This window comes from Cucurbita pepo, chromosome LG10, assembly GCF_002806865.2.
Source record: "Cucurbita pepo subsp. pepo cultivar mu-cu-16 chromosome LG10, ASM280686v2, whole genome shotgun sequence".
NCBI lineage: Eukaryota > Viridiplantae > Streptophyta > Magnoliopsida > Cucurbitales > Cucurbitaceae > Cucurbita > Cucurbita pepo.
Genome location: NC_036647.1, coordinates 1,163,778 through 1,184,324, shown reverse-complemented (window position 1 = coordinate 1,184,324; position 20,547 = coordinate 1,163,778). Strand labels below are relative to the sequence as shown.

At 37.3% G+C, this 20,547-nt stretch overlaps 5 protein-coding genes across 9 annotated transcripts; 3 read left to right on the top strand and 2 right to left on the bottom strand.

The window, feature by feature from the left end:
* Nucleotides 1–854: 854 nt before the first annotated feature.
* LOC111803666 lies at nucleotides 855–1,661 on the bottom strand. Its single transcript, XM_023688174.1, has one exon. It carries the CDS (start codon nucleotides 1,659–1,661, stop codon nucleotides 855–857), a length of 807 nt encoding a protein of 268 aa, XP_023543942.1.
* A 2,854-nt stretch (nucleotides 1,662–4,515) lies between these two features.
* On the top strand, nucleotides 4,516–8,066 carry LOC111803058 (protein IQ-DOMAIN 1-like). The gene is made up of 6 exons (XM_023687317.1): nucleotides 4,516–4,908; nucleotides 5,326–5,427; nucleotides 5,940–6,272; nucleotides 6,499–6,720; nucleotides 6,859–6,978; nucleotides 7,069–8,066. The coding sequence occupies exons 2-6, from the start codon at nucleotides 5,353–5,355 to the stop codon at nucleotides 7,771–7,773; spliced, it is 1,455 nt and encodes a 484-aa protein (XP_023543085.1). The 5' UTR covers nucleotides 4,516–4,908; nucleotides 5,326–5,352; the 3' UTR covers nucleotides 7,774–8,066.
* An 807-nt stretch (nucleotides 8,067–8,873) lies between these two features.
* On the top strand, nucleotides 8,874–10,401 carry LOC111803130 (mitochondrial import inner membrane translocase subunit TIM14-1-like). Of its 2 annotated transcripts, none has more exons than XM_023687413.1 (3): nucleotides 8,874–9,029; nucleotides 9,542–9,720; nucleotides 9,965–10,401. In XM_023687413.1, the coding sequence occupies exons 1-3, from the start codon at nucleotides 9,027–9,029 to the stop codon at nucleotides 10,119–10,121; spliced, it is 339 nt and encodes a 112-aa protein (XP_023543181.1). In that variant the 5' UTR covers nucleotides 8,874–9,026; the 3' UTR covers nucleotides 10,122–10,401. The 2 variants fall into 2 exon arrangements, with proteins under 2 accessions (XP_023543181.1, XP_023543182.1); XM_023687414.1 differs by having other exon boundaries at nucleotides 9,542–9,715; nucleotides 9,965–10,181.
* Nucleotides 10,402–12,249: 1,848 nt separating this feature from the next.
* Nucleotides 12,250–15,789, top strand: LOC111803937 (interactor of constitutive active ROPs 2, chloroplastic-like). 4 transcript variants are annotated; one of them, XM_023688558.1, is made up of 5 exons: nucleotides 12,250–12,932; nucleotides 13,203–13,251; nucleotides 13,471–13,572; nucleotides 13,740–13,905; nucleotides 14,002–15,789. In XM_023688558.1, exons 3-5 carry the CDS (start codon nucleotides 13,553–13,555, stop codon nucleotides 15,580–15,582), a joined length of 1,767 nt encoding a protein of 588 aa, XP_023544326.1. In that variant the 5' UTR covers nucleotides 12,250–12,932; nucleotides 13,203–13,251; nucleotides 13,471–13,552; the 3' UTR covers nucleotides 15,583–15,789. The 4 variants fall into 4 exon arrangements, with proteins under 4 accessions (XP_023544326.1, XP_023544328.1, XP_023544325.1 ...); XM_023688560.1 differs by lacking the exon at nucleotides 13,203–13,251 and having other exon boundaries at nucleotides 13,468–13,572; XM_023688557.1 differs by having other exon boundaries at nucleotides 12,250–13,251.
* Nucleotides 15,790–17,101: 1,312 nt separating this feature from the next.
* On the bottom strand, nucleotides 17,102–19,365 carry LOC111803948 (60S ribosomal protein L4). Its single transcript, XM_023688570.1, has 2 exons — nucleotides 18,205–19,365; nucleotides 17,102–17,483 (listed from the first exon to the last, which is right to left on the bottom strand). Exons 1-2 carry the CDS (start codon nucleotides 19,306–19,308, stop codon nucleotides 17,370–17,372), a joined length of 1,218 nt encoding a protein of 405 aa, XP_023544338.1. The 5' UTR covers nucleotides 19,309–19,365; the 3' UTR covers nucleotides 17,102–17,369.
* Between the last annotated feature and the right edge of the window lie 1,182 nt (nucleotides 19,366–20,547).

The window sequence follows — 20,547 nt, the reverse complement described above, 5'->3', positions numbered from 1 at the left end:
CGAGTGCCTTGTTGTTGCCAAGGACTTCAGTTTGGACATGTTCTCTTCGGTTATCAGACCACATGATTAGGGGTGTGCATTGAACTCAAAAGCCTGAGATCTTGAACCGACTCAACCTAAATTGTATGGGTTGGGTTAAATAGAATTTTGAGTCGGGATGAGTTGATTTTTTAGGACCCAATCTGATTCTAGTTGGGTACGGGTTCAGTGTACAAAGAATTGAGTCAACTCGGCCCAACCCGATTGTATTAAAAAAAGAGAGAGAAGAGAGCGAGTTGTCAAGCCCAACCCGCCTTCTTTTTCCTTGACCCACTACCCAGCCTTACAGTATAATCTATATAACCCCAACCCGATTACTCCAGTCTCCTTCTACCTTTGGACTCACCCTTTAACGAAGTTGAAAACGTAAGTATCAAATTTAATGTCTTAAATTGGAATTTCAGCTACAATTTTGAGAGATTATATATTCAACACCATATCTTTAAAACCAAAATTTTACATGTTTATAAAAAAGAATTCTAAACGTCCCGACATTCTTCTATAACATGGTCATGTTACTTCTCCAATCTATATTGCCTTCAATCCTGTTTTTAATGGGTAGCATCTTCCTGAGTGGATGGTGTAATATGCATATACGTGTCCAGTAGGTGCAAGAATTTAAACTTTGGACTTAAAATAAACCTCTAATTAGCAATTTCTATTTAAATTAAATAGTAAATGCACAGTTACCTTGCGTCTTCAGCCATGGAGGAAAGAACAAAGCTGGAAGACATTTAGTCATCTAACCGCAAGCTGTTCAATGAGTAAGAATCCTTCGCATCCATTGCCGACCTTTCTTCTTCCCCAAGATTCAATTATCCGTAAAGTTCCTCCCTAATTCTGCCAGGTTCCGATTTGCATCTCGTTAGAATCAGGCTCCGATTGGACATTGAGTTTTCCTCGATTTTGCTCTCTTTGTTATTTACAGAGCTTCGATCTTCTTCTCCGTTTGAATTTTCGAGTTTTCGGAACATTCGCTCCGAATTTTGGGACTCATTTTTCGATGCCGCTCCGTTTCCATTATTGTGCTCTGTTTTCTCTCCTTCTCCTTCTTCTTCTTCAGCTCTGTCGCTCCTAATCGACGAAATCTCGTACCGATTGCCGTAAAACGACGACCGATGAGGTGCAGATCTACACCTCGTCAGGATAAGAGCGTTTTTCGGCGGCGATGGAGCCGATGACGCAAAGACCTCATCTCTGGCTGCTCCCTCGCTCTCTTCATTTTGCTCCGAATCTTCCGCTTCGTCTCGGACGCGAGATTCAGTGATCGATGATTTTCGTCTAATTTCACGCTTTCCTTGGAAGAACATCGTCGACCTGTTCCAGAAGGTTCTACAATGGCGTCGATTGAAAGAGAGAACGCTTCTAATCCATCGGCATCGCTTGGCGGGAGGTCTAGAGGAACGTTTATTGGTACGGACTTGGCCCATACAAGTAACCTTCGGAGAGGACGGCTCTTGAGTTTCAATGGCGACGTTCTTCTTCCTGATGAAGATCGGACTGGAGCGAGACCGGCCGCTTTTACTCCGATTTCCGGCATCAGCCCTCAGAAAGCTCATCAATGGCGGCGGAAACAGGTCGATCCGACTGGGACTGGAAATCGGTTTCACCGATTGCTTCATTGCAGTGATGAAAATTGAAACACGGATTGAGCGAGTGGTTTGGTTACGTCTCGACTCGTCTCGTCTCGTCTCTACCTCCACTACTAAGAATCTGTGCAGCAGATTGGTCGCTATGGTTTCATGTCACAGAGCTATCTGTTTATCCCCTTCGAGTTTGTTTTCTTTCTATTTTGGAAATTGGCATTTGGTGCTTTTGCATTCCAAATTTTCTCCTCCTTTTTTCTTTTCTCCTGAAATTATTTGTAAATTCTAACAATCACAGAATATTTGTTGCTATAATATCAATCCTAAATTATTACATTTTTTTTTTCTTTCAAATAAAATATATTCATATTTTGTTTCATATTTTACTTGGACTCAATTTTCTTAATTTGGTGGATTTCTTTTTCCTTACATAATATCTTCAACCGACATACTAAATATATATTAAAAAACAATAACATACGAAATACAACTATATTACCTGCTCTTTTAAGAATATATATTCCACTTCTAGAAATTTAAATTCTTCTTATTTTTTAACTAAAAAACGATCTTCAATAAGATATGTTTAGAGACAAAAACGAAAACCTAATTAAATAATTTGAAAGCAATTCGACAGTAAAATTATTTTATAGTGTTTTTTAAAATGTTCCACCATCATAATTTTTAAAAATTTAAAATTTAATATTATACTATATTCTTTAATAATTAAAAATAATCTATAACATAATTTTTAATTTAAATATTATAACTAATTTCTCAAAATTAATTAATTTTTTTTAATATAAGAAAAGAAAAAAAAAAAGCATATATATATATATATATTTATTTATTTATTAACTTAGGGCAGACACCTATATGGTATATAATGCCTTGATCAATCTATCTATCTCCATTATAATAATGTTGGCTACTTTTTNTTTTTTTTTTTTTTTTTTTTTTTTTTTTTTTTTTTTTTTTTTTTTTTTTTTTTTTTTTTTTTGAAGGATTTGACATGAAGATTTGGAGGACTTGTTTGGATTCAAATCAATCCCAACATCTTTCATTTCATAATTTATCATAATTTTTTTTTACTAGCTTGGATAGCCGAGCGGAGCCATTCCCTTTTATGATACTGAATCGGACAAATAAAGAAAATTAAGAAACAAATTTATTAGTCGAGCAAAAGTAGAGAGAAGAATTCGAACCCTCGATAATTCTTTGTTTCAAAAAAAAAAAAATAAATAAATTTGATCTCCTAAAAAAACCCAATCAACCTAACTCAACCTGTATCATTTAAATTGAGTTGAATTCAAAATTAGTTAATTGTTTTCTAGGTGGGATCAAATCAATCCAAATTTAATGGTATTAGAAAAAATGTGTTTTTACTTATAATAGCATATATTTAAACATTTTAATTTTTATTAAAAATAAAAATTTGAATAGAGTATCCGAACAACTCCAGCTAACTATTTTTTTTTTTATAAATATTTAAAAACATATATTTTTAAAAAAATGTAGTTTTAAAATTGTTGTCAAATAGTATTAAAAAAAACACCCAAATATAAACTACAAATTCAATCTTAGTTTTCAAAATTTCCCTATTTTTCTTGAAAATATCATCCTATTGGGCTCGGAATAAAGTACGAGATCCGGCCCAAATCATTAGGTGGGTCAAGGTCAACCCGGAAGGTTTGGCCCAAATTCTTTTATGAGTTCTCAATTTATTAAAAGAAATAAGAGAGAATTGTTTTAACTTTTTTTTTTCTTTTTTTTTGAAATTTGCTAACACATTCAAATATTTCATGTATGATTTATATACTAAAGTGCTAGAAAAAATATATTTTAAATACAATAAATTTCAAACAAGTAATTATTCGATTTTTGTTTATTTTCTCAGTATTTTAATTTTATTTCGTTAATTTTTTTTCCAACATAACTAAGTTAAATCTGTAAAAAAATTAGCAAAATGGAAAAAAGAAGAACAAATAAATAATATATAAATATAAAAAGAATGAAGTGAAATAAATAAAAATAAAGAAGGAATATATATCAAATAAGTTGGCGGCACGTTGGAAAAGCGCGTGCAATGGCGGCACAATAATTAATGGCCACGTGGCTCTTTGCCAATTGTCAACTGCCAGCTAATTTGCTCTTAATCCGCTTCTCAATTTCCAAACTAATCGCTCTTAAACTTGATTACATCTGTTTATTTATTTATTTGCTTTTCTCATGCCCTCTTTTGTCTTTTCACTATCCCTCTCTTTTCGACCCACTCTATATCTCAACCAATTATATAATAATTAAAATATAAATTTAATGCTAAATTTTTTTAACTCGTTAACAATTTTTCTAATAGATTATCAACCGATTAATTATATATAATTTAAGTTAAGGATAAATTAGATATATATATATATATATTTTTGTGTGTAATATTGGGGTCACTATTAATGGATAATGAAAGAAAGAAAAATTAAATGGATAAGCTGTAAATAAATGTTTGATTATGAATGGACAATTAATAATTTTCTTTTATGAAATCATATTGCTTTTCCAAGATTTCCATAATTTTCTCCTTTCCAAATTCGCATCAAATTTCAAAACCTTATTCAATGTCACACTAAAATATTATTTTGAAATTTAAATTTAAAAAACATTTTTATAATACTAAAAAAATATTTTATCTATAGTTTTATTATTTAACTTGGTAAATTTTTATTTAAAAATATATTTTAGTCTCTAAATATTAAGTTTGCAATTTTTAAACAATAAACTTGGTATTTTTATTCTTGATAATTTAAACCAATAAAAAACAAATTCTTTATTACCTGAGCCGTTAGGAAGGTCTGACTGACAAAAGAGAAAAGATGAGAGAAAAGAAGGTGTGAAGAAGAAGAAGAAGAAGAAGAAGAGCAGGAAGCGATTTTCTCTTTCAGTAAATGGGAAATCAAAGCAAAAAGTAGTGGGGCCGTCTGATTAGAGCACAGCCCACCTAGTTTCTCTTCGTATTCTCTCCCATATCATTGAGCCCTTCTTGGCGAGATCTGATTATTGCTTTCCCTTTGTTTTCCCCTTTACAAAAGCCACACGGAGAGAGAGACAAACCCACAAGCCGACGCCAAATCGCATTCACAGGGCTTCCTAAGTTCGTCCTCTCCAATCCTTCACCCCCAACCCCTTTTTGTTTTCTTTAGCTCAGAAAGCTAAGGAAATGGAACCCCACTGATTTGAAGTGAAGATTGAAGAAACCAAGCTCCTTCAGATCTGAATCTTCTCATTTCAGGTTCTTTTCCTTTTCTCCTGCTTTGTTCATTCAAATTTTGTAATGGGGTTGTGGTTTAGTTCGTAATTTCACTTGGGTATTTTTTCGATTCAGTAATCATCTCTTTGTTTAATCTTTTGTAATGGGGTTGTGATTTTTATCTCAATTGTGCAATGTTTTGGTTGGGAGCTGTCATAAATTATATGTTTCTTCTGTGTTGTGGGGTTTTTTTCTGCTGAAAGAGGGAAGAGAAGGTGAGATCTGATGACTTGGGTTCCCTCAATTCTAACTTATGAAGTTATTTGGCCTACAACACAGGACTTCCCTCCTCCCTCAACTGCATTGTTCACAGGATACTTGTATTGTATTTATGCAAAAGTAACTTTATCGTATCAATGGCCATAAGTGTGACTGATATATTTTACTTGTGCCCATCAGGGGTTTAGGCATAGGAATGATAAGGAGATGGGAAAGAAAGGAACTTGGTTTTCTTCTGTAAAGAAAGCTCTCAGTCCAGATCCCAAACACAAGAAAAATCAGGTATGAAGGTTACTTCATCCTAATTGAGACTGATTTCGACTTTCTTAGGTTGTTGAGTATGTGTAACAGCCCATGATCACCGTTAGTAGATATTGTCCTCTTTGGACTTTTCCTTCCGGACTTCCCCTTCAAGGTTTTAAAATGCGTATGCTAAGGAGAGGTTTCTACACCCTTATAAAGAATGCTTTCGTTCCCCTTCCTTGTTAGGAACGAAACATTCCTTATAAGAGTGTGAAAACCTCTCCTTAGTAGACACGTTTAAAAACTATAAGGTTGACGCGATACGTAATGGACCAAAGTGGACAATATTGGCTAGCGGTGGACTTGGGTTGTTACAAATGGTATCAAAGCCAGTTACTCGCCGGTGCGAGGCACTGGTTGGAGTAGGGCCAGACCCTCTCCATGTCAGACCGGTTTTAAAAAACCTTGAGGGGAAGTCTGAAAGGAAAAGTCTAAAGAGAGTATATCTGCTCGTGGTGGGTGGTGGGTTGACTGTTTGAGTGTCTGTGCAGAATTCTAAGGAGTCAAAGAAGAAATGGTTTGGAAAGCAAAAGCATCCCAATTCAGATTCTACAGAGGCTGTAAGAGTGGCATCACCTCCTCAGCCAAAAGAGGCAAATATCATCCATTCAGAGAGTGAAGAAAACAATGAGCCTTGCTACGATGAAGTTGCTTCTGCAGCTACTCAGGCTTATGAGGCTAGTGTTTCTACTATTGAGCCAAATGTTGCTACTCCTTTTGCTGCAGCCGAAGTTGTGCAACTCTCTACCCAAACTCATATTTCCAGCCCACCTAAGGAGGAAATTGCAGCAATCAAGATCCAAACTGTATTCCGTGGATACCTGGTAATAGTTCCTTATAATAGTCTTGCCCTTGAAATCTCTCTGAATCTTGTGCGAGGAATGACCGTAGAGGTGAAGAACGAAGCATCCTTTATAAGGGTGTGAAAACATCTCCCTATTTGAGGGGAAGCTCGAAAGGGAAAGTCCAAAGAGGACAATATCGGCTAGTAGTGGACTTGGGCTGTTACAATACCCACAAATGTCTTATAGTTTTATTGTTTTACTTCAGGCAAGAAGGGCGTTACGAGCATTACGAGGACTGGTGAGGCTGAAATCACTGATGGAGAGTTCTACTGTGAAACGCCAAGCGTCGAATACCCTTCGTTGCATGCAGACTCTTGCTCGCGTTCAATCTCAGATCCATTTTAGGAGAGTTAGAATGTTGGAGGAGAATCAGGCTCTCCAGAAACAACTCCTTCAAAAACATGCAAAAGATCTTGAAAGCTTGCGGGTCTCTTTCATTACCATTCTTTTATTTGTTTCATTCTCACAACAATGAATCCCAAAATGTCATCTTTTGAGCATAATATCTATAAACTCAACATATGATAGTAGCTTCTTAAGCCCTTTGTTAATGATTATACTGCAGATTGGAGAGGAATGGGATGACAGCTTACAATCAAAGGAGCAGATTGAAGCTGGTCTACTGAGCAAATATGAGGCTGCAACGAGAAGGGAGAGAGCCCTGGCATATGCCTTCACTCATCAGGTGACATGTTCTAAAATCCTCATCCATAGATAATGATAAGGGTATCGAGTTTTTGATGAATGAAATTCTAAGTTTGTTATCTGTCTACAGCAAACCTGGAAGAATTCTGCAAGATCTGTAAATCCAGCGTTCATGGATCCAACTAATCCCACCTGGGGTTGGAGCTGGTTGGAACGATGGAGCGGGGCTCGGGTGCATGATGCTCCTGACCTGACAAGAAAAGAGTCGAATAACAGTCGCTCCGGTACGAAGACGACAAGTCGTGGCATTGTTGGCGGAGAAATCAGCAAATCATTTGCCCGCTTTCAGTTGAACTCAGAGATGGATTCCCCAACTGGCAGTCATAAGACAACTCACTCTGCTTTCAAGCCTTCCACAACTCCTTCCAAGCCAGCTTCATCTTCTGCATCAAAAAAACTAAAGCCTCCAAGCCCAAGAATCCTCTCCATTCATGACGATGACTCGAAAAGTACTGTCAGTGTGCAGTCTGAAAGATTAAGAAGGCATAGCACGGGAGGAGGATCATCGGTTAGGGACGATGATAACATGTCGATCACAAGCGCTGTTCGGAGTTACATGACACCTACGGAATCTGCAAAAGCAAAATCCAGATTGCAGAGTCCAATGGGAGTAGAGAAGAATGTAACAACTCCAGAGAAAGGGTCTTCAGCAACAGCAAAGAAACGGCTATCTTACCCTCCTTCACCAGCCAGGCCAAGGCGACATTCCGGTCCGCCTAAGATCGAAGGCAACCCGGATGCAGGAAAGAGCCTTAGCAATGGAGTTGGTGGCTAAATGATACTCAGAATGATTTGAACTGCAGAAAGGCAAAGAGTGAAGAAGATTGGTTAAATCTGTTAACCTCTTACAATTTAATTCAAAAAGTTTTCCACACACACCACCTATCATTTGAATTGATACATGAAATGGTATTTATTCATTATAAATGTGTTTAAATATGTTCTGGGCATCTGTTAAAATCTTGAGTTGATACCCAGAAAACCACAGGACAAGGCAAGGATATGTTGTGGGTCACTGCTATTTCCATCTTCTTTGTGATTATCATACTGAATCAATATCATTCATCAGTTATTATTATTATTATTATTCTTATTAGTAAAGACGATCAAGTAGTTCGATAAGGTGTATTCGAGCTCACCGAGCTCACTTGCAACATAGAATCTCACACCAGAGGTGTCTACCCAACCCACTTTAATACTTATGTTAGTACTGAGTTGAAGTAGTGTCGAGCTAAACAGAGTAGAATGACATGTCTTATTAGAAAAATGAGTTTTGAATTTTATTCTAGTTTTTTTAACATTCTTAATCGCTCCACGTAGATGTTCAATCGATTTTCGAGTGAATTTTTCAACCTATTTGGTTAATTGGTACACTTGTTCCCTCGCTAAGGGGCTCAATCGCCTTATCATTTGATCTCCCTTGTCTTATCATACCTCTAGTAAACAAAATTTGGGTAGTCGTCTCTCTCCTTAACTCGAACTCAAAGATCTCGAGGTTCCATTGCTTCCCCGAGTCTTGCACTCGAGTGAGTAATCTCAACTGCAAAAAATATTTATTTATTTATTTATTTATTTTCACTTTTTGTTTCAGATACAATTTACAATATAATAAAAAAAAATATAAGATCAATTTAATTGCCGACACCACTTAAAAAATTAGAATTAAAAATATTTTTCAAAAAATACAGCTAATATTACAATTTATTAAAGAATTAGAAGCGAAATATTTTCAACTTTTTTTTTAAGAACCATATAAATTTAAAGTTAAATTTTTAATTAAAATAAAATATCTTAAATGGAACTTGCTGACCAAGAAATTCCGAAAATAGGATGAGCTAAATATGCGTTAATATATAAAATTTGTAGGTTTTATAAAATATAGTAATACTTTTCATATTTCGGGACTTTTCTCGGCCCTGATCAAATTCGTGTTCCAGAAAACCCTAGAATCCAATTTTGGAGGAAAGCCAAAACCCATAGCCATTGAATGACATTTTTCCTTCCGTCGAGCTTAAGCGTTCTTCATTGATGGTGAGTCTTCGATCATTCTTCGTTTTCTTTTATGCATGTCCATCGGCTCTGGGACTTTTTTTTCTTTTTCTTTTGTGCTTTCTTGTTGGTTGCTTGTATGTTTTTGTTCGAGAACTTGAAACTGCTGATTCTTTTCGAATTTTAAGACTGCGGTATTGCATTATGTATCTGTTAGTTTGCGGGGTGTGTTTGTTTTATGAGAAAATTGGAAACATTTCGGTCTAAAAACTGTATTTTGATACTCAAATCCATTTATTTCCCTAGCTAGCAAATTTTGAGTTCAGTATTGTTCATTCTGATTTAATGGGATTTTGCCACTTACTTACTAGGGCTTCTGCTGCCTGAATCTTGTGGAGTAGATTCCATCGTTTCCTATTCTTGCTTTTATCGTTCGGAGGATTTTCGAACTTCCTATGTTACAGAACACTGATTTTCGCAGCTGCTGTTCTATTGGCAACTACTCTAATATTTTGTGTGTGTGTGTGTGTGTGTGTGTGTGTGAATCATTGTAGGCTACACCATTGATTACAGGAATTGCTGTTGCTGCAGCAGCTTACGCTGGTAGATATGGTCTTCAGGCTTGGCAGGCATTCAAGGCGAGGCCGCCAACAGCACGACTGCGCAAGTTCTATGAAGGTGGCTTTCAGCCTACAATGACAAGGAGGGAGGCAGCTTTAATTCTTGGAGTTAGGTATTTACTGAGTCTTATATGAGACAATCAAACTCCTGCCCCTCATAGCTCCATTAGTTTTCCTCCTATTTTTGTTTTCATCTTCTTGGCTGTGTTTAGATGTTAAACCCCTTTTGAAGATAGAATATCTGTGCGCGCGCGTGCTTTAGAGCTATCATTCATCATAATGATCTGCATACTCTCCCTAATACGTCTACCCTGTGCCTGCCCGTGTCTAAGATTTTATCTTCATTTATATTGTCAGGGAGAGCACTCCAACAGAAAAGGTGAAAGAAGCGCACAGGAAGGTGATGGTTGCAAATCATCCAGATGCCGGTGGCAGCCATTATCTTGCTTCCAAGATCAATGAGGCCAAAGACATCCTGCTTGGGAAAACCAGAGGAAGCAATTCTGCATTCTGATGATCGTTGCTGCCAGTTATTTGTTCACTTAGCAAGCATATCTCAACAAAACGCCGAGGACCGCCAATTTTCTTGCTTACCTGGTGTGCCAAAATTTTTACATTAATTAAATTTACTTATGTCTGATTGATTCCTAGAGATCTCACATGTATACTTCCTACTCTGGATTTATTGAAAACAATGAGAAATCCTGTTAGTTTGACTCTGATTACTTGCTATTTAGCAATAATGTATTATGGATAAGCTTCTTCCTATAAATTCTGGGAACTTTTCTGTGTTCTTACTTGCATTGGCACCCACTATTGAACCCTCTGCTGAACAATCCAGGTTTCTGAGCAACTTAGATCTCATTTCATGCTGCATATTAGGGTTAATAAGGACATAAAGAAAGGGGATGGGATATTTTAATCTTATCACCCATAAGGTAGATTGCCCAAGGTTAAGTTAAACTTATCCTACAAAATTTCAATATTAGCCAAGTAGATTATGTTAACACTTGTTTTGAAGTATAAACTCAACAAAAGCTAATAGCAACTAGCTCTATAGAGTTCTAGCTTCTCTTGTAAACTAAACAAACCTACCTAATTTTGGAGGAAGATTGGTTATTTGTTGCAAAGTCCAGGCGAGTTTAGTGAAATCTGATAAATCAATCCTTGTGTGACCCCCCCTGGGAGGGTCCCAGAAGGTTCTAAATTTAATGAGAGGAGACAAGTGGATAAGCATTGCCCTTAAATGATTTTGACAGAGAGATCCAGTCTGATTTTGTGCTCCAAATGAGTTGCCTTTTCAGTTTGTTCACTTTATCATGTGTTTGTACTAAGAACCACCTCCATCCCATTCCTCACAAATGAAGAAAATTAAAGTAACGGTACATCCTGTATTATGTATTATGTGGTTCGTTTGCAAATGAGGTTTAATAGAAAATTGGCTCGAAGTCCAAGACTAATAAAGCTCAAGTCCAATAGGTCAGGTCCAAAGTCGATTAACCTCATGCTCACACTCTTCATGGAAGGCTCTATAGATGAGCTCTTCTTCATTTTGGAAGGGAGGAAAAATAGGAAACCGGACGACATTTGAGTGCCTCAAAAGACTTCTATAAAGTTTGAGTACTCAAAAGACTCGAAGATCAAAGGCGCCTTGAAGATTAGAAAACTTTAAGACATGGCATGAAGTCAAGAGTCGATCTAACTACAAAATCAACGAGCTAAGTATACTTGAGAATAAATGCTCCAACCCTAGAGACAAATTTACACTCGAGAGCAAGCTATAAAGTCCTTGTCGAGAGAGGAAGAACCATGAAACAAATTAATATAAAATCAAGTTCATTACACGCAATAAATCTCTCTACACCACTCGTAAGAACAATCTAATTAGAAATTCTTAAATGAAAAAATCAATCCTACTTTCGAATCAAATTCACAATAAATAAGGGCCAATGGCATGTCCAGTCCTCGGTTTAATTACAAAGTGACTTGTCCCCAACTAATAGCCAAGTTGGTTTGCTTTGGTTTTGGTTTGATGTTCCAAGATAGGGCCATCAATGCAAGCTTACCCTTTTCTAAGTCTACTCCATTATTTCTTTACTCTATTGCCTCCCTTCCAAGCAAAGCCAAGCGATGCCTAAATTTTGAATCTTGGGTGATATCATTTATTATTATCCACCCATTCATAAGCTATCCATCCATTGAATCCAATACTAAGAATTCTATGCTACAAATTTGCGTTACTTAATACAACTTTGCAAAAGCAAGACAAATGGGTAATCTTTTTTTATTCTTTTAAGAAAAAAAATCCAAACTTTAAGGTTCAATTGACTTTTTGATTGTGGTAGACAAATGGGTTTTCATATGAAATTTGAATGAATTTCTTGTCCAAGAATATTTTTTACTTTTAAAGAGAAAAATGGGATTTTTGAATGTTTTTACTCTCTATTTTTGTTTTTACGATGGCTATCACAATTGCCTACGACTATGACACAAGAAAAAGGGTAACAGAGTTGTTTGAAGAATCTCAATCATCCGAAACCCAAGTGGTTGAATGATGAATAAGATCAGATTTCATTTCAGAGAGGCGCTGTTTTCACATGGGATGAAGTGTTGGATAAGAATGGTGAAAGAAAAATGATATGTTGTGTGTTCATAGGGGGGCAGCATAAAGGGTAATTAGGCGTTTCCATGTATAGAGAGGAGCTGTGAAGGTGGTCCTCCTGTTCTGTTCATGGAGAAGGTTATCCCTGAGATCCAACCAATCACGGGTCCTTTTCATCACATGGATACCCACATGTTAGTCAAGGCAAAGGCAATTGCTTTGAAAAAAAATTGAGCGGTGACCCATAATCAAAGCTCTCACACAGTTTCTCCATATCAATCGCTGAAGTAAAGCCAAAGTTGTTGGAATCTGATGGCTGAGTTCTACCTTCCAAGTCAAAAACAGAGGTGGGGGAAGCGGAAAAACAAGTGCAGAGTAAGTGATCCTACCGCATCACGTTACTTTTCTAGCTTCGTCTGTGACTTCCTGCGTTGCGGCACATAAAACAAAACTTTTTCTCTGAGGACAAACTTCAAACACCTGGTGGGCATGGCTCATTTCCGCGAAATCTTCTTCCACCATACCCCGTTTTGGTGGTAGTTGAAAACCCAATATGCAATTTTGTAGCTGACATTTCTGCTTGTAAGATTTGACAGTGGGCAGTGATTTCCCTCACGGGCTTTAACGCCATCGCCAACACTGTAAAGTTATATACTACTTGCTACAATGAGATAGAGAGAAAGAGAATCATTGCATACCAGGTTGTTTCTCCAAGCAATTTGGGTAAGGAAGTTGTTAAGAATGCTTGGTTTTTATGCTACTTTTCTGTCTTGAAAATTCCTGATCGTTTGAGTTGAAAGTTCTTGTTCTTTGATTTGTTTGTGTGTGGCAAATTCTGCTTGTGATTCCTCATCTGGGTTTTTGGTTTCTGTTATTTTGTTTGTTCATACGATTGTTAGCTGCTGTCCCATGACAACAATATCTGATCTACTATGTTTCAGTACAAATGTTCCATGATATTGTTCACTGTTTCTCAAATAAACAAACAAACAGGTTAGCTCAGGGAGAGGGAGAGCACTGTTAAAGCAACGAAGTGAAAAAGGTGAAGAAAAGAGATTTGAGAGAAAGCATCACCATATACCTTTTCTTTTGGTTTACGTATATTTTTCCTTACCAAAGTGGCTTTGTTTGGTAGAAGTGGAGGTGGTTTCTGAGGAGTTTCTTTGAAGGGACATTGTTTCTGTTGATTCTTTATAGTATTTTACTTGTTTTATGTTTGATTTTTAATGAAACAATCCTTTGATTCTTTGAACTGAAGCAGTTGTTGTGGGTCAGAGAGGTTTGAAGGGGAATACCAACTGTTCATTCAACCTGCTTTTATTCTTCAGCAGGAACTGCAAAATATGCAGACCTCAAAGCCTAAGTAAGATTCTCAGTTTTTCATGTTCTTGTTCTTCTTTTAACTTCCTGTTCAGATCATCTTCAAACTCATATTGGAATCGTTTTCGTTTTCCTTCTATGATCTTGAATATACTCCACGGGTCATCCATGGCTGCGGTGTTCATTGTTCTTCTTCTGTTGTGAGTGCAGAAATTTAGAAGCTCCGCTGAGAAAACCTCGACCCACTCGACAACTTAAAGCGTCTGGTTCGGATTCTGTTTCGGCTTCGGGTTCTCCGCTCCCTCCGAGTAAAATGACGAAGGAAAGAAGTCCTAGACCTGTTGTTACAAAATCAGTTCAGAGCTCAGTACTTGAGGTATTTCTCCCCAACCATGTTTTGTAGAATAGAACTTAGTGAAAACATGAGGCAATTTGACATGATTTTCATTGTTTGTATATCTTTGAACTCCAGAAAAAACGCCCAAATCGAGTTTCTACAATGGAATCACAGATTGCTCAACTTCAAGATGAACTGAAAAAGGCAAAGGATCAACTGAACTCAGCTGAATTAGGGAGGAGGAGAGCAAAAGAGGAAGCTGAAGAGGGTAGGCAGCAGCTTGAAGCCATGTCGTTGGAGCTTGAGGAGTCCAGACAGCAGTTGCTAGAGCTTTCTGCTTCTGAAGATGAACGGATTCAAGAGCTACGTAAAATTTCACAGGATCGAGATAGAGCATGGCAGTCTGAACTTGAGGCCCTCCAAAAACAGCATTTAATGGATTCAGCTGCTTTGGGTGCTGCCATGAATGAAAATCAGAAGCTTAAGCTTCAGCTGGAAAGGATAGCTGGTATGGAGGTGAACCATAGTAGACACGCCGAATCTGCACAAGCTGAGATTCATAGCCTCAGAATAGAACTCAAAGAAACACTCTCACTGGTGGAGGAACTCAAATCCAAGCTTTGTGAATATGAAGATTCTGAAGCTCAGAGTCTTGAAGATCAGAAGAAAACACAGATGGAACTAGAAACAGCAAACGAAACCATTGAAACGCTTCGATCCGAGGGAACCAATGCGATGAAAGCGTTCAGCTCCGTATCCTTGGAGTTGGAGCAATCCAAAGAAAAAGTTGCATCATTGGAGGCCCTTGTTAGCAAATACCAGGTCGATTTGGCTGAGATTGACAAGAAACATTTGGAAGATCAGTCTGAAAATAAGAACAGTGAGAAGGATGAGGAAGAAACTGAATACATCAATCAGCTTAAAACTGAGCTTAATTGTGTTAGATCTGAAATGGGTCAATTGAAACTGGCTTTAGATGCTGCTGATAGAAGGTACCAGGACGAATATCTTCGGAGTACGATACAGATCAGAAGTTCTTATGAAGAATTGGAATCTGTAAGATCCGAATCGCGTCTTAGAGAGGCTGCATTTGAAGCTGAACTCGTTCGAGCAAAGGCACAAATTGAGCAACTGAGGACGGATCTCGAGGATAAGGAAGCTCAACTTCTGAGCATTGCCAAGGAAAAGGAAACTTCAAACATGAATCAGAGAAGCAAAGAAAGTGAAAGGGAATCCGATGATAATACAGAACAGCTGAAGAAGTTAGAGGCTGATATTGAGGAGTTGAAGGCAAGCCTGCTAGACAAAGAGACAGAGTTGCAAGGAATCATTGAAGAAAACGACATGCTCCGGGTCGACATTCAAAAAATGGAAACAGGAAGGAAGATGGCGAATGGCGAAACTACCGATCTGGAAGAGCCAGCAAACGAAGAGACTTTGAACAAACTTGGGAGTGTAAACGAAAACTCGGAAATGGAGGCGGAATTGAGGAGGCTAAGGGTGCAGTTAGAGCAATGGAGGAAAGCAGCTGAGGCAGCTGCTGCAATGCTCTCACCTGGGAAAGATGGAAAGCTTGTAGACATTTCAGGTCCTATTGACAGCAACTATCCTCATGGCTCGTTGTACTCCGAAGAGCTCGATGATGACTCGCCGAAGAAGAAGAATATCAACATGCTGAAAAAGATAGGCGTTCTATGGAAAAAGAATCAAAAGTAGGTGAGAGAAGTGCAGCAAAGTATTATGCAAATTGGGTTGGGTTGGGTTCTTTTCTTCTATAATCTTGGCTTGAATTGATAGGCAACCAAATATTTTATGTGGAACTGTATAGTATAGTTGCTCAAACTGGTAAGTTTTGATTTTTTATAAGTTACAAATGAATTCATGATGCGTTTCTGCAGAATACAATAAGTTTTTTGCACTGCCTTTTTCATCCTTCTCCCTCTACTCACTCATCCACGGTTCTCAACTTCTTTTCTTATTCTTTCCTCCCTTTATATTTCTTCCCTTCTTCACACACACACACACACATATCCTTTCCCTCTTCCTTCTGTGAAGCTGTTGCATGAAACCAAATCGCTTCCGTGCTCGATCAAGTACTGTTGCTTTGTTCGTAGGCCTGCTTTGGTTAAGGGGCATTGCCCTTCAGTTCGTACCAGTCTTTGGTGTGTAATCAACATGGTGTTAGCTTCAATTCGATGGAATAAGAACCATTGATTTCCTCTACTATCTATTTCTTATTCATTCAGAGCGTTCTCCTGGTGCATGCTATTTCTCAAACTAGAACAATTGATTTGAAATCTTGATTATTGATTTGAAATCTTGATTTGATATTTGATGGCTCTGACATTCTCTTGCAACATGACTATGTTAATTACTTGTCTTGAATTGTCTTGAATTGCACATAAGAGTGAATATTCTTCTCCACTCACATATTTTTTATAATAAATTTCAAAAGGTCAACCTAAGTAGTAAATATCAATTACTTATAAATATCAATTATTTAACCTAATTAGTATATCTATAACTAAATATTGGTTAAATGACTCACCATTAGGTATTAGGTTATGTTTAGGTTGATGGAGGTAGTTATCGGAGTAGGACCATGCGTTTTAAAACATGAGTCGAACAATGATACTTAAGCCAGACACGGGCAGTGTGCCAACAAGAATGTTGGGTCCTCCCGAATACACGATTTAAAAATCTAACGTTGATAAATAATCGATCAAAGTAGACAATATCTACTAAGTTGACAAACTCTGGTCAAAGATTGGGCTGTCAAGTGAGAGAGAGATCCAATCAAAAACTCATATAGGTTGAAAACTCTAATCAAAGATTACCTTACGAACAAACTTTAGCCAAATCTCCCAAAATTTAACACATTATAAATTATCAAAGGCGAGTATGCTTCACTTTTCTCTTGAAGTTTGAAGTAAACTTCACAACCTTAATATAAATTCATAAACACTACAAATGAAATAATAATAAAAAAAAAACACTCCCCCTAGAAGTGATTTCAGGCACTTGTAACAGCAATTTAAGTGTAGCACAAAAATATTTTTAATGAATAAATTGATGAAGCCCAGAATATTCCCAATTTAATGAATAACAAGGGTCGTCTTTTTGTTCATATCTCAAAAGCCCATCCCTACAATGGTTGCACCTAAAAATCTAGCGAACATGAATCAAGGCATGTAGGGAAAATGATATGCCAATGAAGAACAGGGCATCCAGGAAATTGACCATCGAAAAACAGAAGATTATCAAATCATAGTGCATACAATATCGGTTTTAGCAATAGATACTAAAACAAAGATTAGGAATCTAGATAAAAAACGGGAGAGGAAAAGACCAAAGAAAATTATCTATGTTATTTCACTCGCTGTTCTCCCAAATTACTTCCCTTCATAAACGCAAAAACAGTCAAAACCAGAAAAACAACTCCTTAACAAAATAGATTAACAAAGTAATGAGGTCTATGAGATTTTGAATAAAGAAAAACGAAATTACTGAGAGACACCAAGCCATTTCGAGAAGTTCTCGAACTCGGTGTAATCACTGTCTGAGATCATTGTCTGATACCAAGCCTTTCCTGCACTTTTGATTGTAGTAGCCTCCTCCTGTAAATTCATGTACAAAAGGGGAAAAGAAAATCAGCACCGTGGTTAGGATGTATACAATCACAAAATGCAGATAATATGAACATATGTGCCACCATATTAAACAAACTGTGGTCATGGAGTATCGTACTTTAAAACGAGAAATATATAAGTCTCATAAGAACTTCACCAAGATGATAATACAAATAAGTCCCAAAAGAACCCAGTTCTCAACCAGAACCCAGAAAGATTACTAACACTCTATGTCATAACTGCAGCTATAATCATCATTATTACTTGCAGTGATATGTACAGCCAGATTGAAAAGAAGAATATACTGTTGCAAAACCTATGAACACAAACCATTACAGTATAAAGAAAAAACAGGAGGAGAGAGTCAATAGTAAACCTGAAAATGGATGCATTTCGAAGTTAAACGATGGCTGGAAATAATTAAACATGAAGCTTACCAGAAGCAGAACCCTTAACTATGAACCACTTGTTCAACAAGAATGTATGTAAACGACCAATCAAATTAAGCCATTATATCAAACCAATTATGCCATCAATCAAAGAATGGAATAAACCTCACAGCAACAAATAATTATTAGTATTTCAAGGGCAGGAAATATCTTCAGTCATGTCTAATATGAACATACGCACTGGTTGATTTCCAAATGAATACAAATAACACTTAATGAGCATCATGCAAAAGATTTCACTAAGAACAGGAAAGAGGTACCTTTGTAGTCAAATTTCTCTTCTTGTCAAGTTTCTCCTTCTTAGCCTTAACACGTTGCTCCTCAGCCAAAAGAGCCATTCTTCTAGCAGTCTTGGCATATGGGTTAAGCTTGAGCATGGCGTTCAAGTTCTTCAATGGGTTCTTCTTCAATGGAGCTCTCTTAACCTCCTTCTTAATCGGCTTCACTACAGATTGCACTTCGTCGGAGTTAATAATCCTTGACAAATCTGCATTCACCATCTTAGACCTCGGAAGAACATAACCCTTTTTCTTCTCTGAAGGCTTCTCAAAAGATCCATAGATAGAATCAAGCTTCTCAAAAGCAGACTTGGTCCAGATCACAAACCTTCCAAGGTGTCCACCGGGAGCGAGCTTCAACAAATTAAGCCTCTCAACGTTAGCAATCTCAACTCCGGGAATATTACGGAAGGCCTTAACAAGCTTAGCACCCTCAGTTCCGTAAACAATCAATGGACCCTTGCGAGAAATATAACGACGGTTCCTCATCTTACCCTTACCTGGACGGATCGAATGGCTATCTTTGGCCTTCTCAGCATCGGGGAATGCACCAACCTGTTTAAGAACCTTGAGTGCAGCAGAGGTCTTCTCAACGCCTTCAGCCGAGTCGCTTACAACAAGGGGCAATTCAGGGACAGACTCGATTCGATGGCCACGAGCAAGAACCAATGATGGAACAGCAGAGGCCGCGATAGCTGAAACAACAGCATACCTCTTCTGATTCACATTGATCTTGCGGTGCCAACGGCGCCAGATCTTAGTAGGAGCGAACATTCGACCACCACGACACATGTTTCCGAAAGCACCCTGACCAGCACGGTGAGTACCTCCACCAGGAACACGGGGAATACGGGAAACAGCACGTCCAGTACCCCACGACTCCGCGGAGGTTTGGTGACCAGCACGCTTGCTGACAGCGTAGGGCTGGCGGCTGTTCTTCGAGATGTTGGAATGAACAAAGCTAACAATGTCCGGCCGAATTGAAGCCTTCATCACGTCCGGAAGTGGGACGGTGGGCACCGCATCGGTAGCCATGTCCCCTTCGAGGGACTGAACCGAAACCAGGGGGCGAGCGGCAGCGGCCATTGGAGAGTGATTGTGTGTTTGAAGAACAGGGGAGAGAAACGAAAGGAAGAATTAGGGTTTTATGGCTGCGTGTTTATATATATATGCGAGTATCAGGGTTTGCTGATGATGACGCAAAAATATTTTAATAATGAAAAAATTAATCGAAATAACATATGAAAATACATTATTAATTTAAACTTCTCAATTTACTGTCCTTTTGGCATTATCTTCGCGTAGTAATAATAACATAATTGGGCCAGCCCAACAAATAGGCCTGATTATAAGCCCATTTTACTCGAACCCAAGACTGTCTACTCTTTTAAAAATATATATATATATATATATATATATATATATATATATATTTTTTTTTTTTTTACATATTTTATATGAATTAAATTTCAATTATTTTTTTAAATCACCCCTACAAAACATAAGCTTATGACAATATTTGTGAAATTTGAGGGAAAAAAATGTAGGGTGATGTTTAGAAATAATAATCGTGGTGAAATTCTAACCGTCCAAATCTACTGCTAGTAGATATTGTTCACTTTGGTTTGTTATATATCGTCGTCAGCCTCACAGTTCTTAAAACGCGTCTGTTAAGGGAAAACTTTCCACACCTTTAATAAGAAATGTTTCGTTCATCTCTCTAACCAATGTGGGATCTCATAATCCACTCCTCTCGAGAACCCAGCGTCCTTGTTGGCACATCCCCATGTGTCTACCTTTGATACCATTTGTAACAGCCAAAGTTCACTGCTAGTTGATATTGTCTGCTTTGACCCGTTATGTATCGACGTTTATACTGAGCACAAATTAAGTAATTAAAACAAATTTACTTGCCTAGTGCACAATTTATGTGTCAAGTTGTTGTGGTGTAGTGATTATCACGTACACGCTAAAGATCCCTAGTTTGATCCTAGGCAGCAACATAATAAGTTATTTTTAACCTAATTTCATTAATAGTTTGATCCTAGGCAGCAACATAATAAGTTATTTTTAACCTAATTTCATTAAGGTTATACTTAGAAAACAAATTAGTTAATTAAAAGAAATTTACTTGCCTAATGCATATGGTGTAACTAATGGTCCATAGTTTGATCATAATTTCATTAAGTTTATACTTAGAGAACAAATTAGGTAACTAAAACTAATTTACTTGTTTAGTGCAAGATTTATGTGTTCGGTTGTTGTGGAGTAGTGGTTATCACCTTAGTCTTATACACTAAAGGTTCCCAATTCGATCTTGGATAG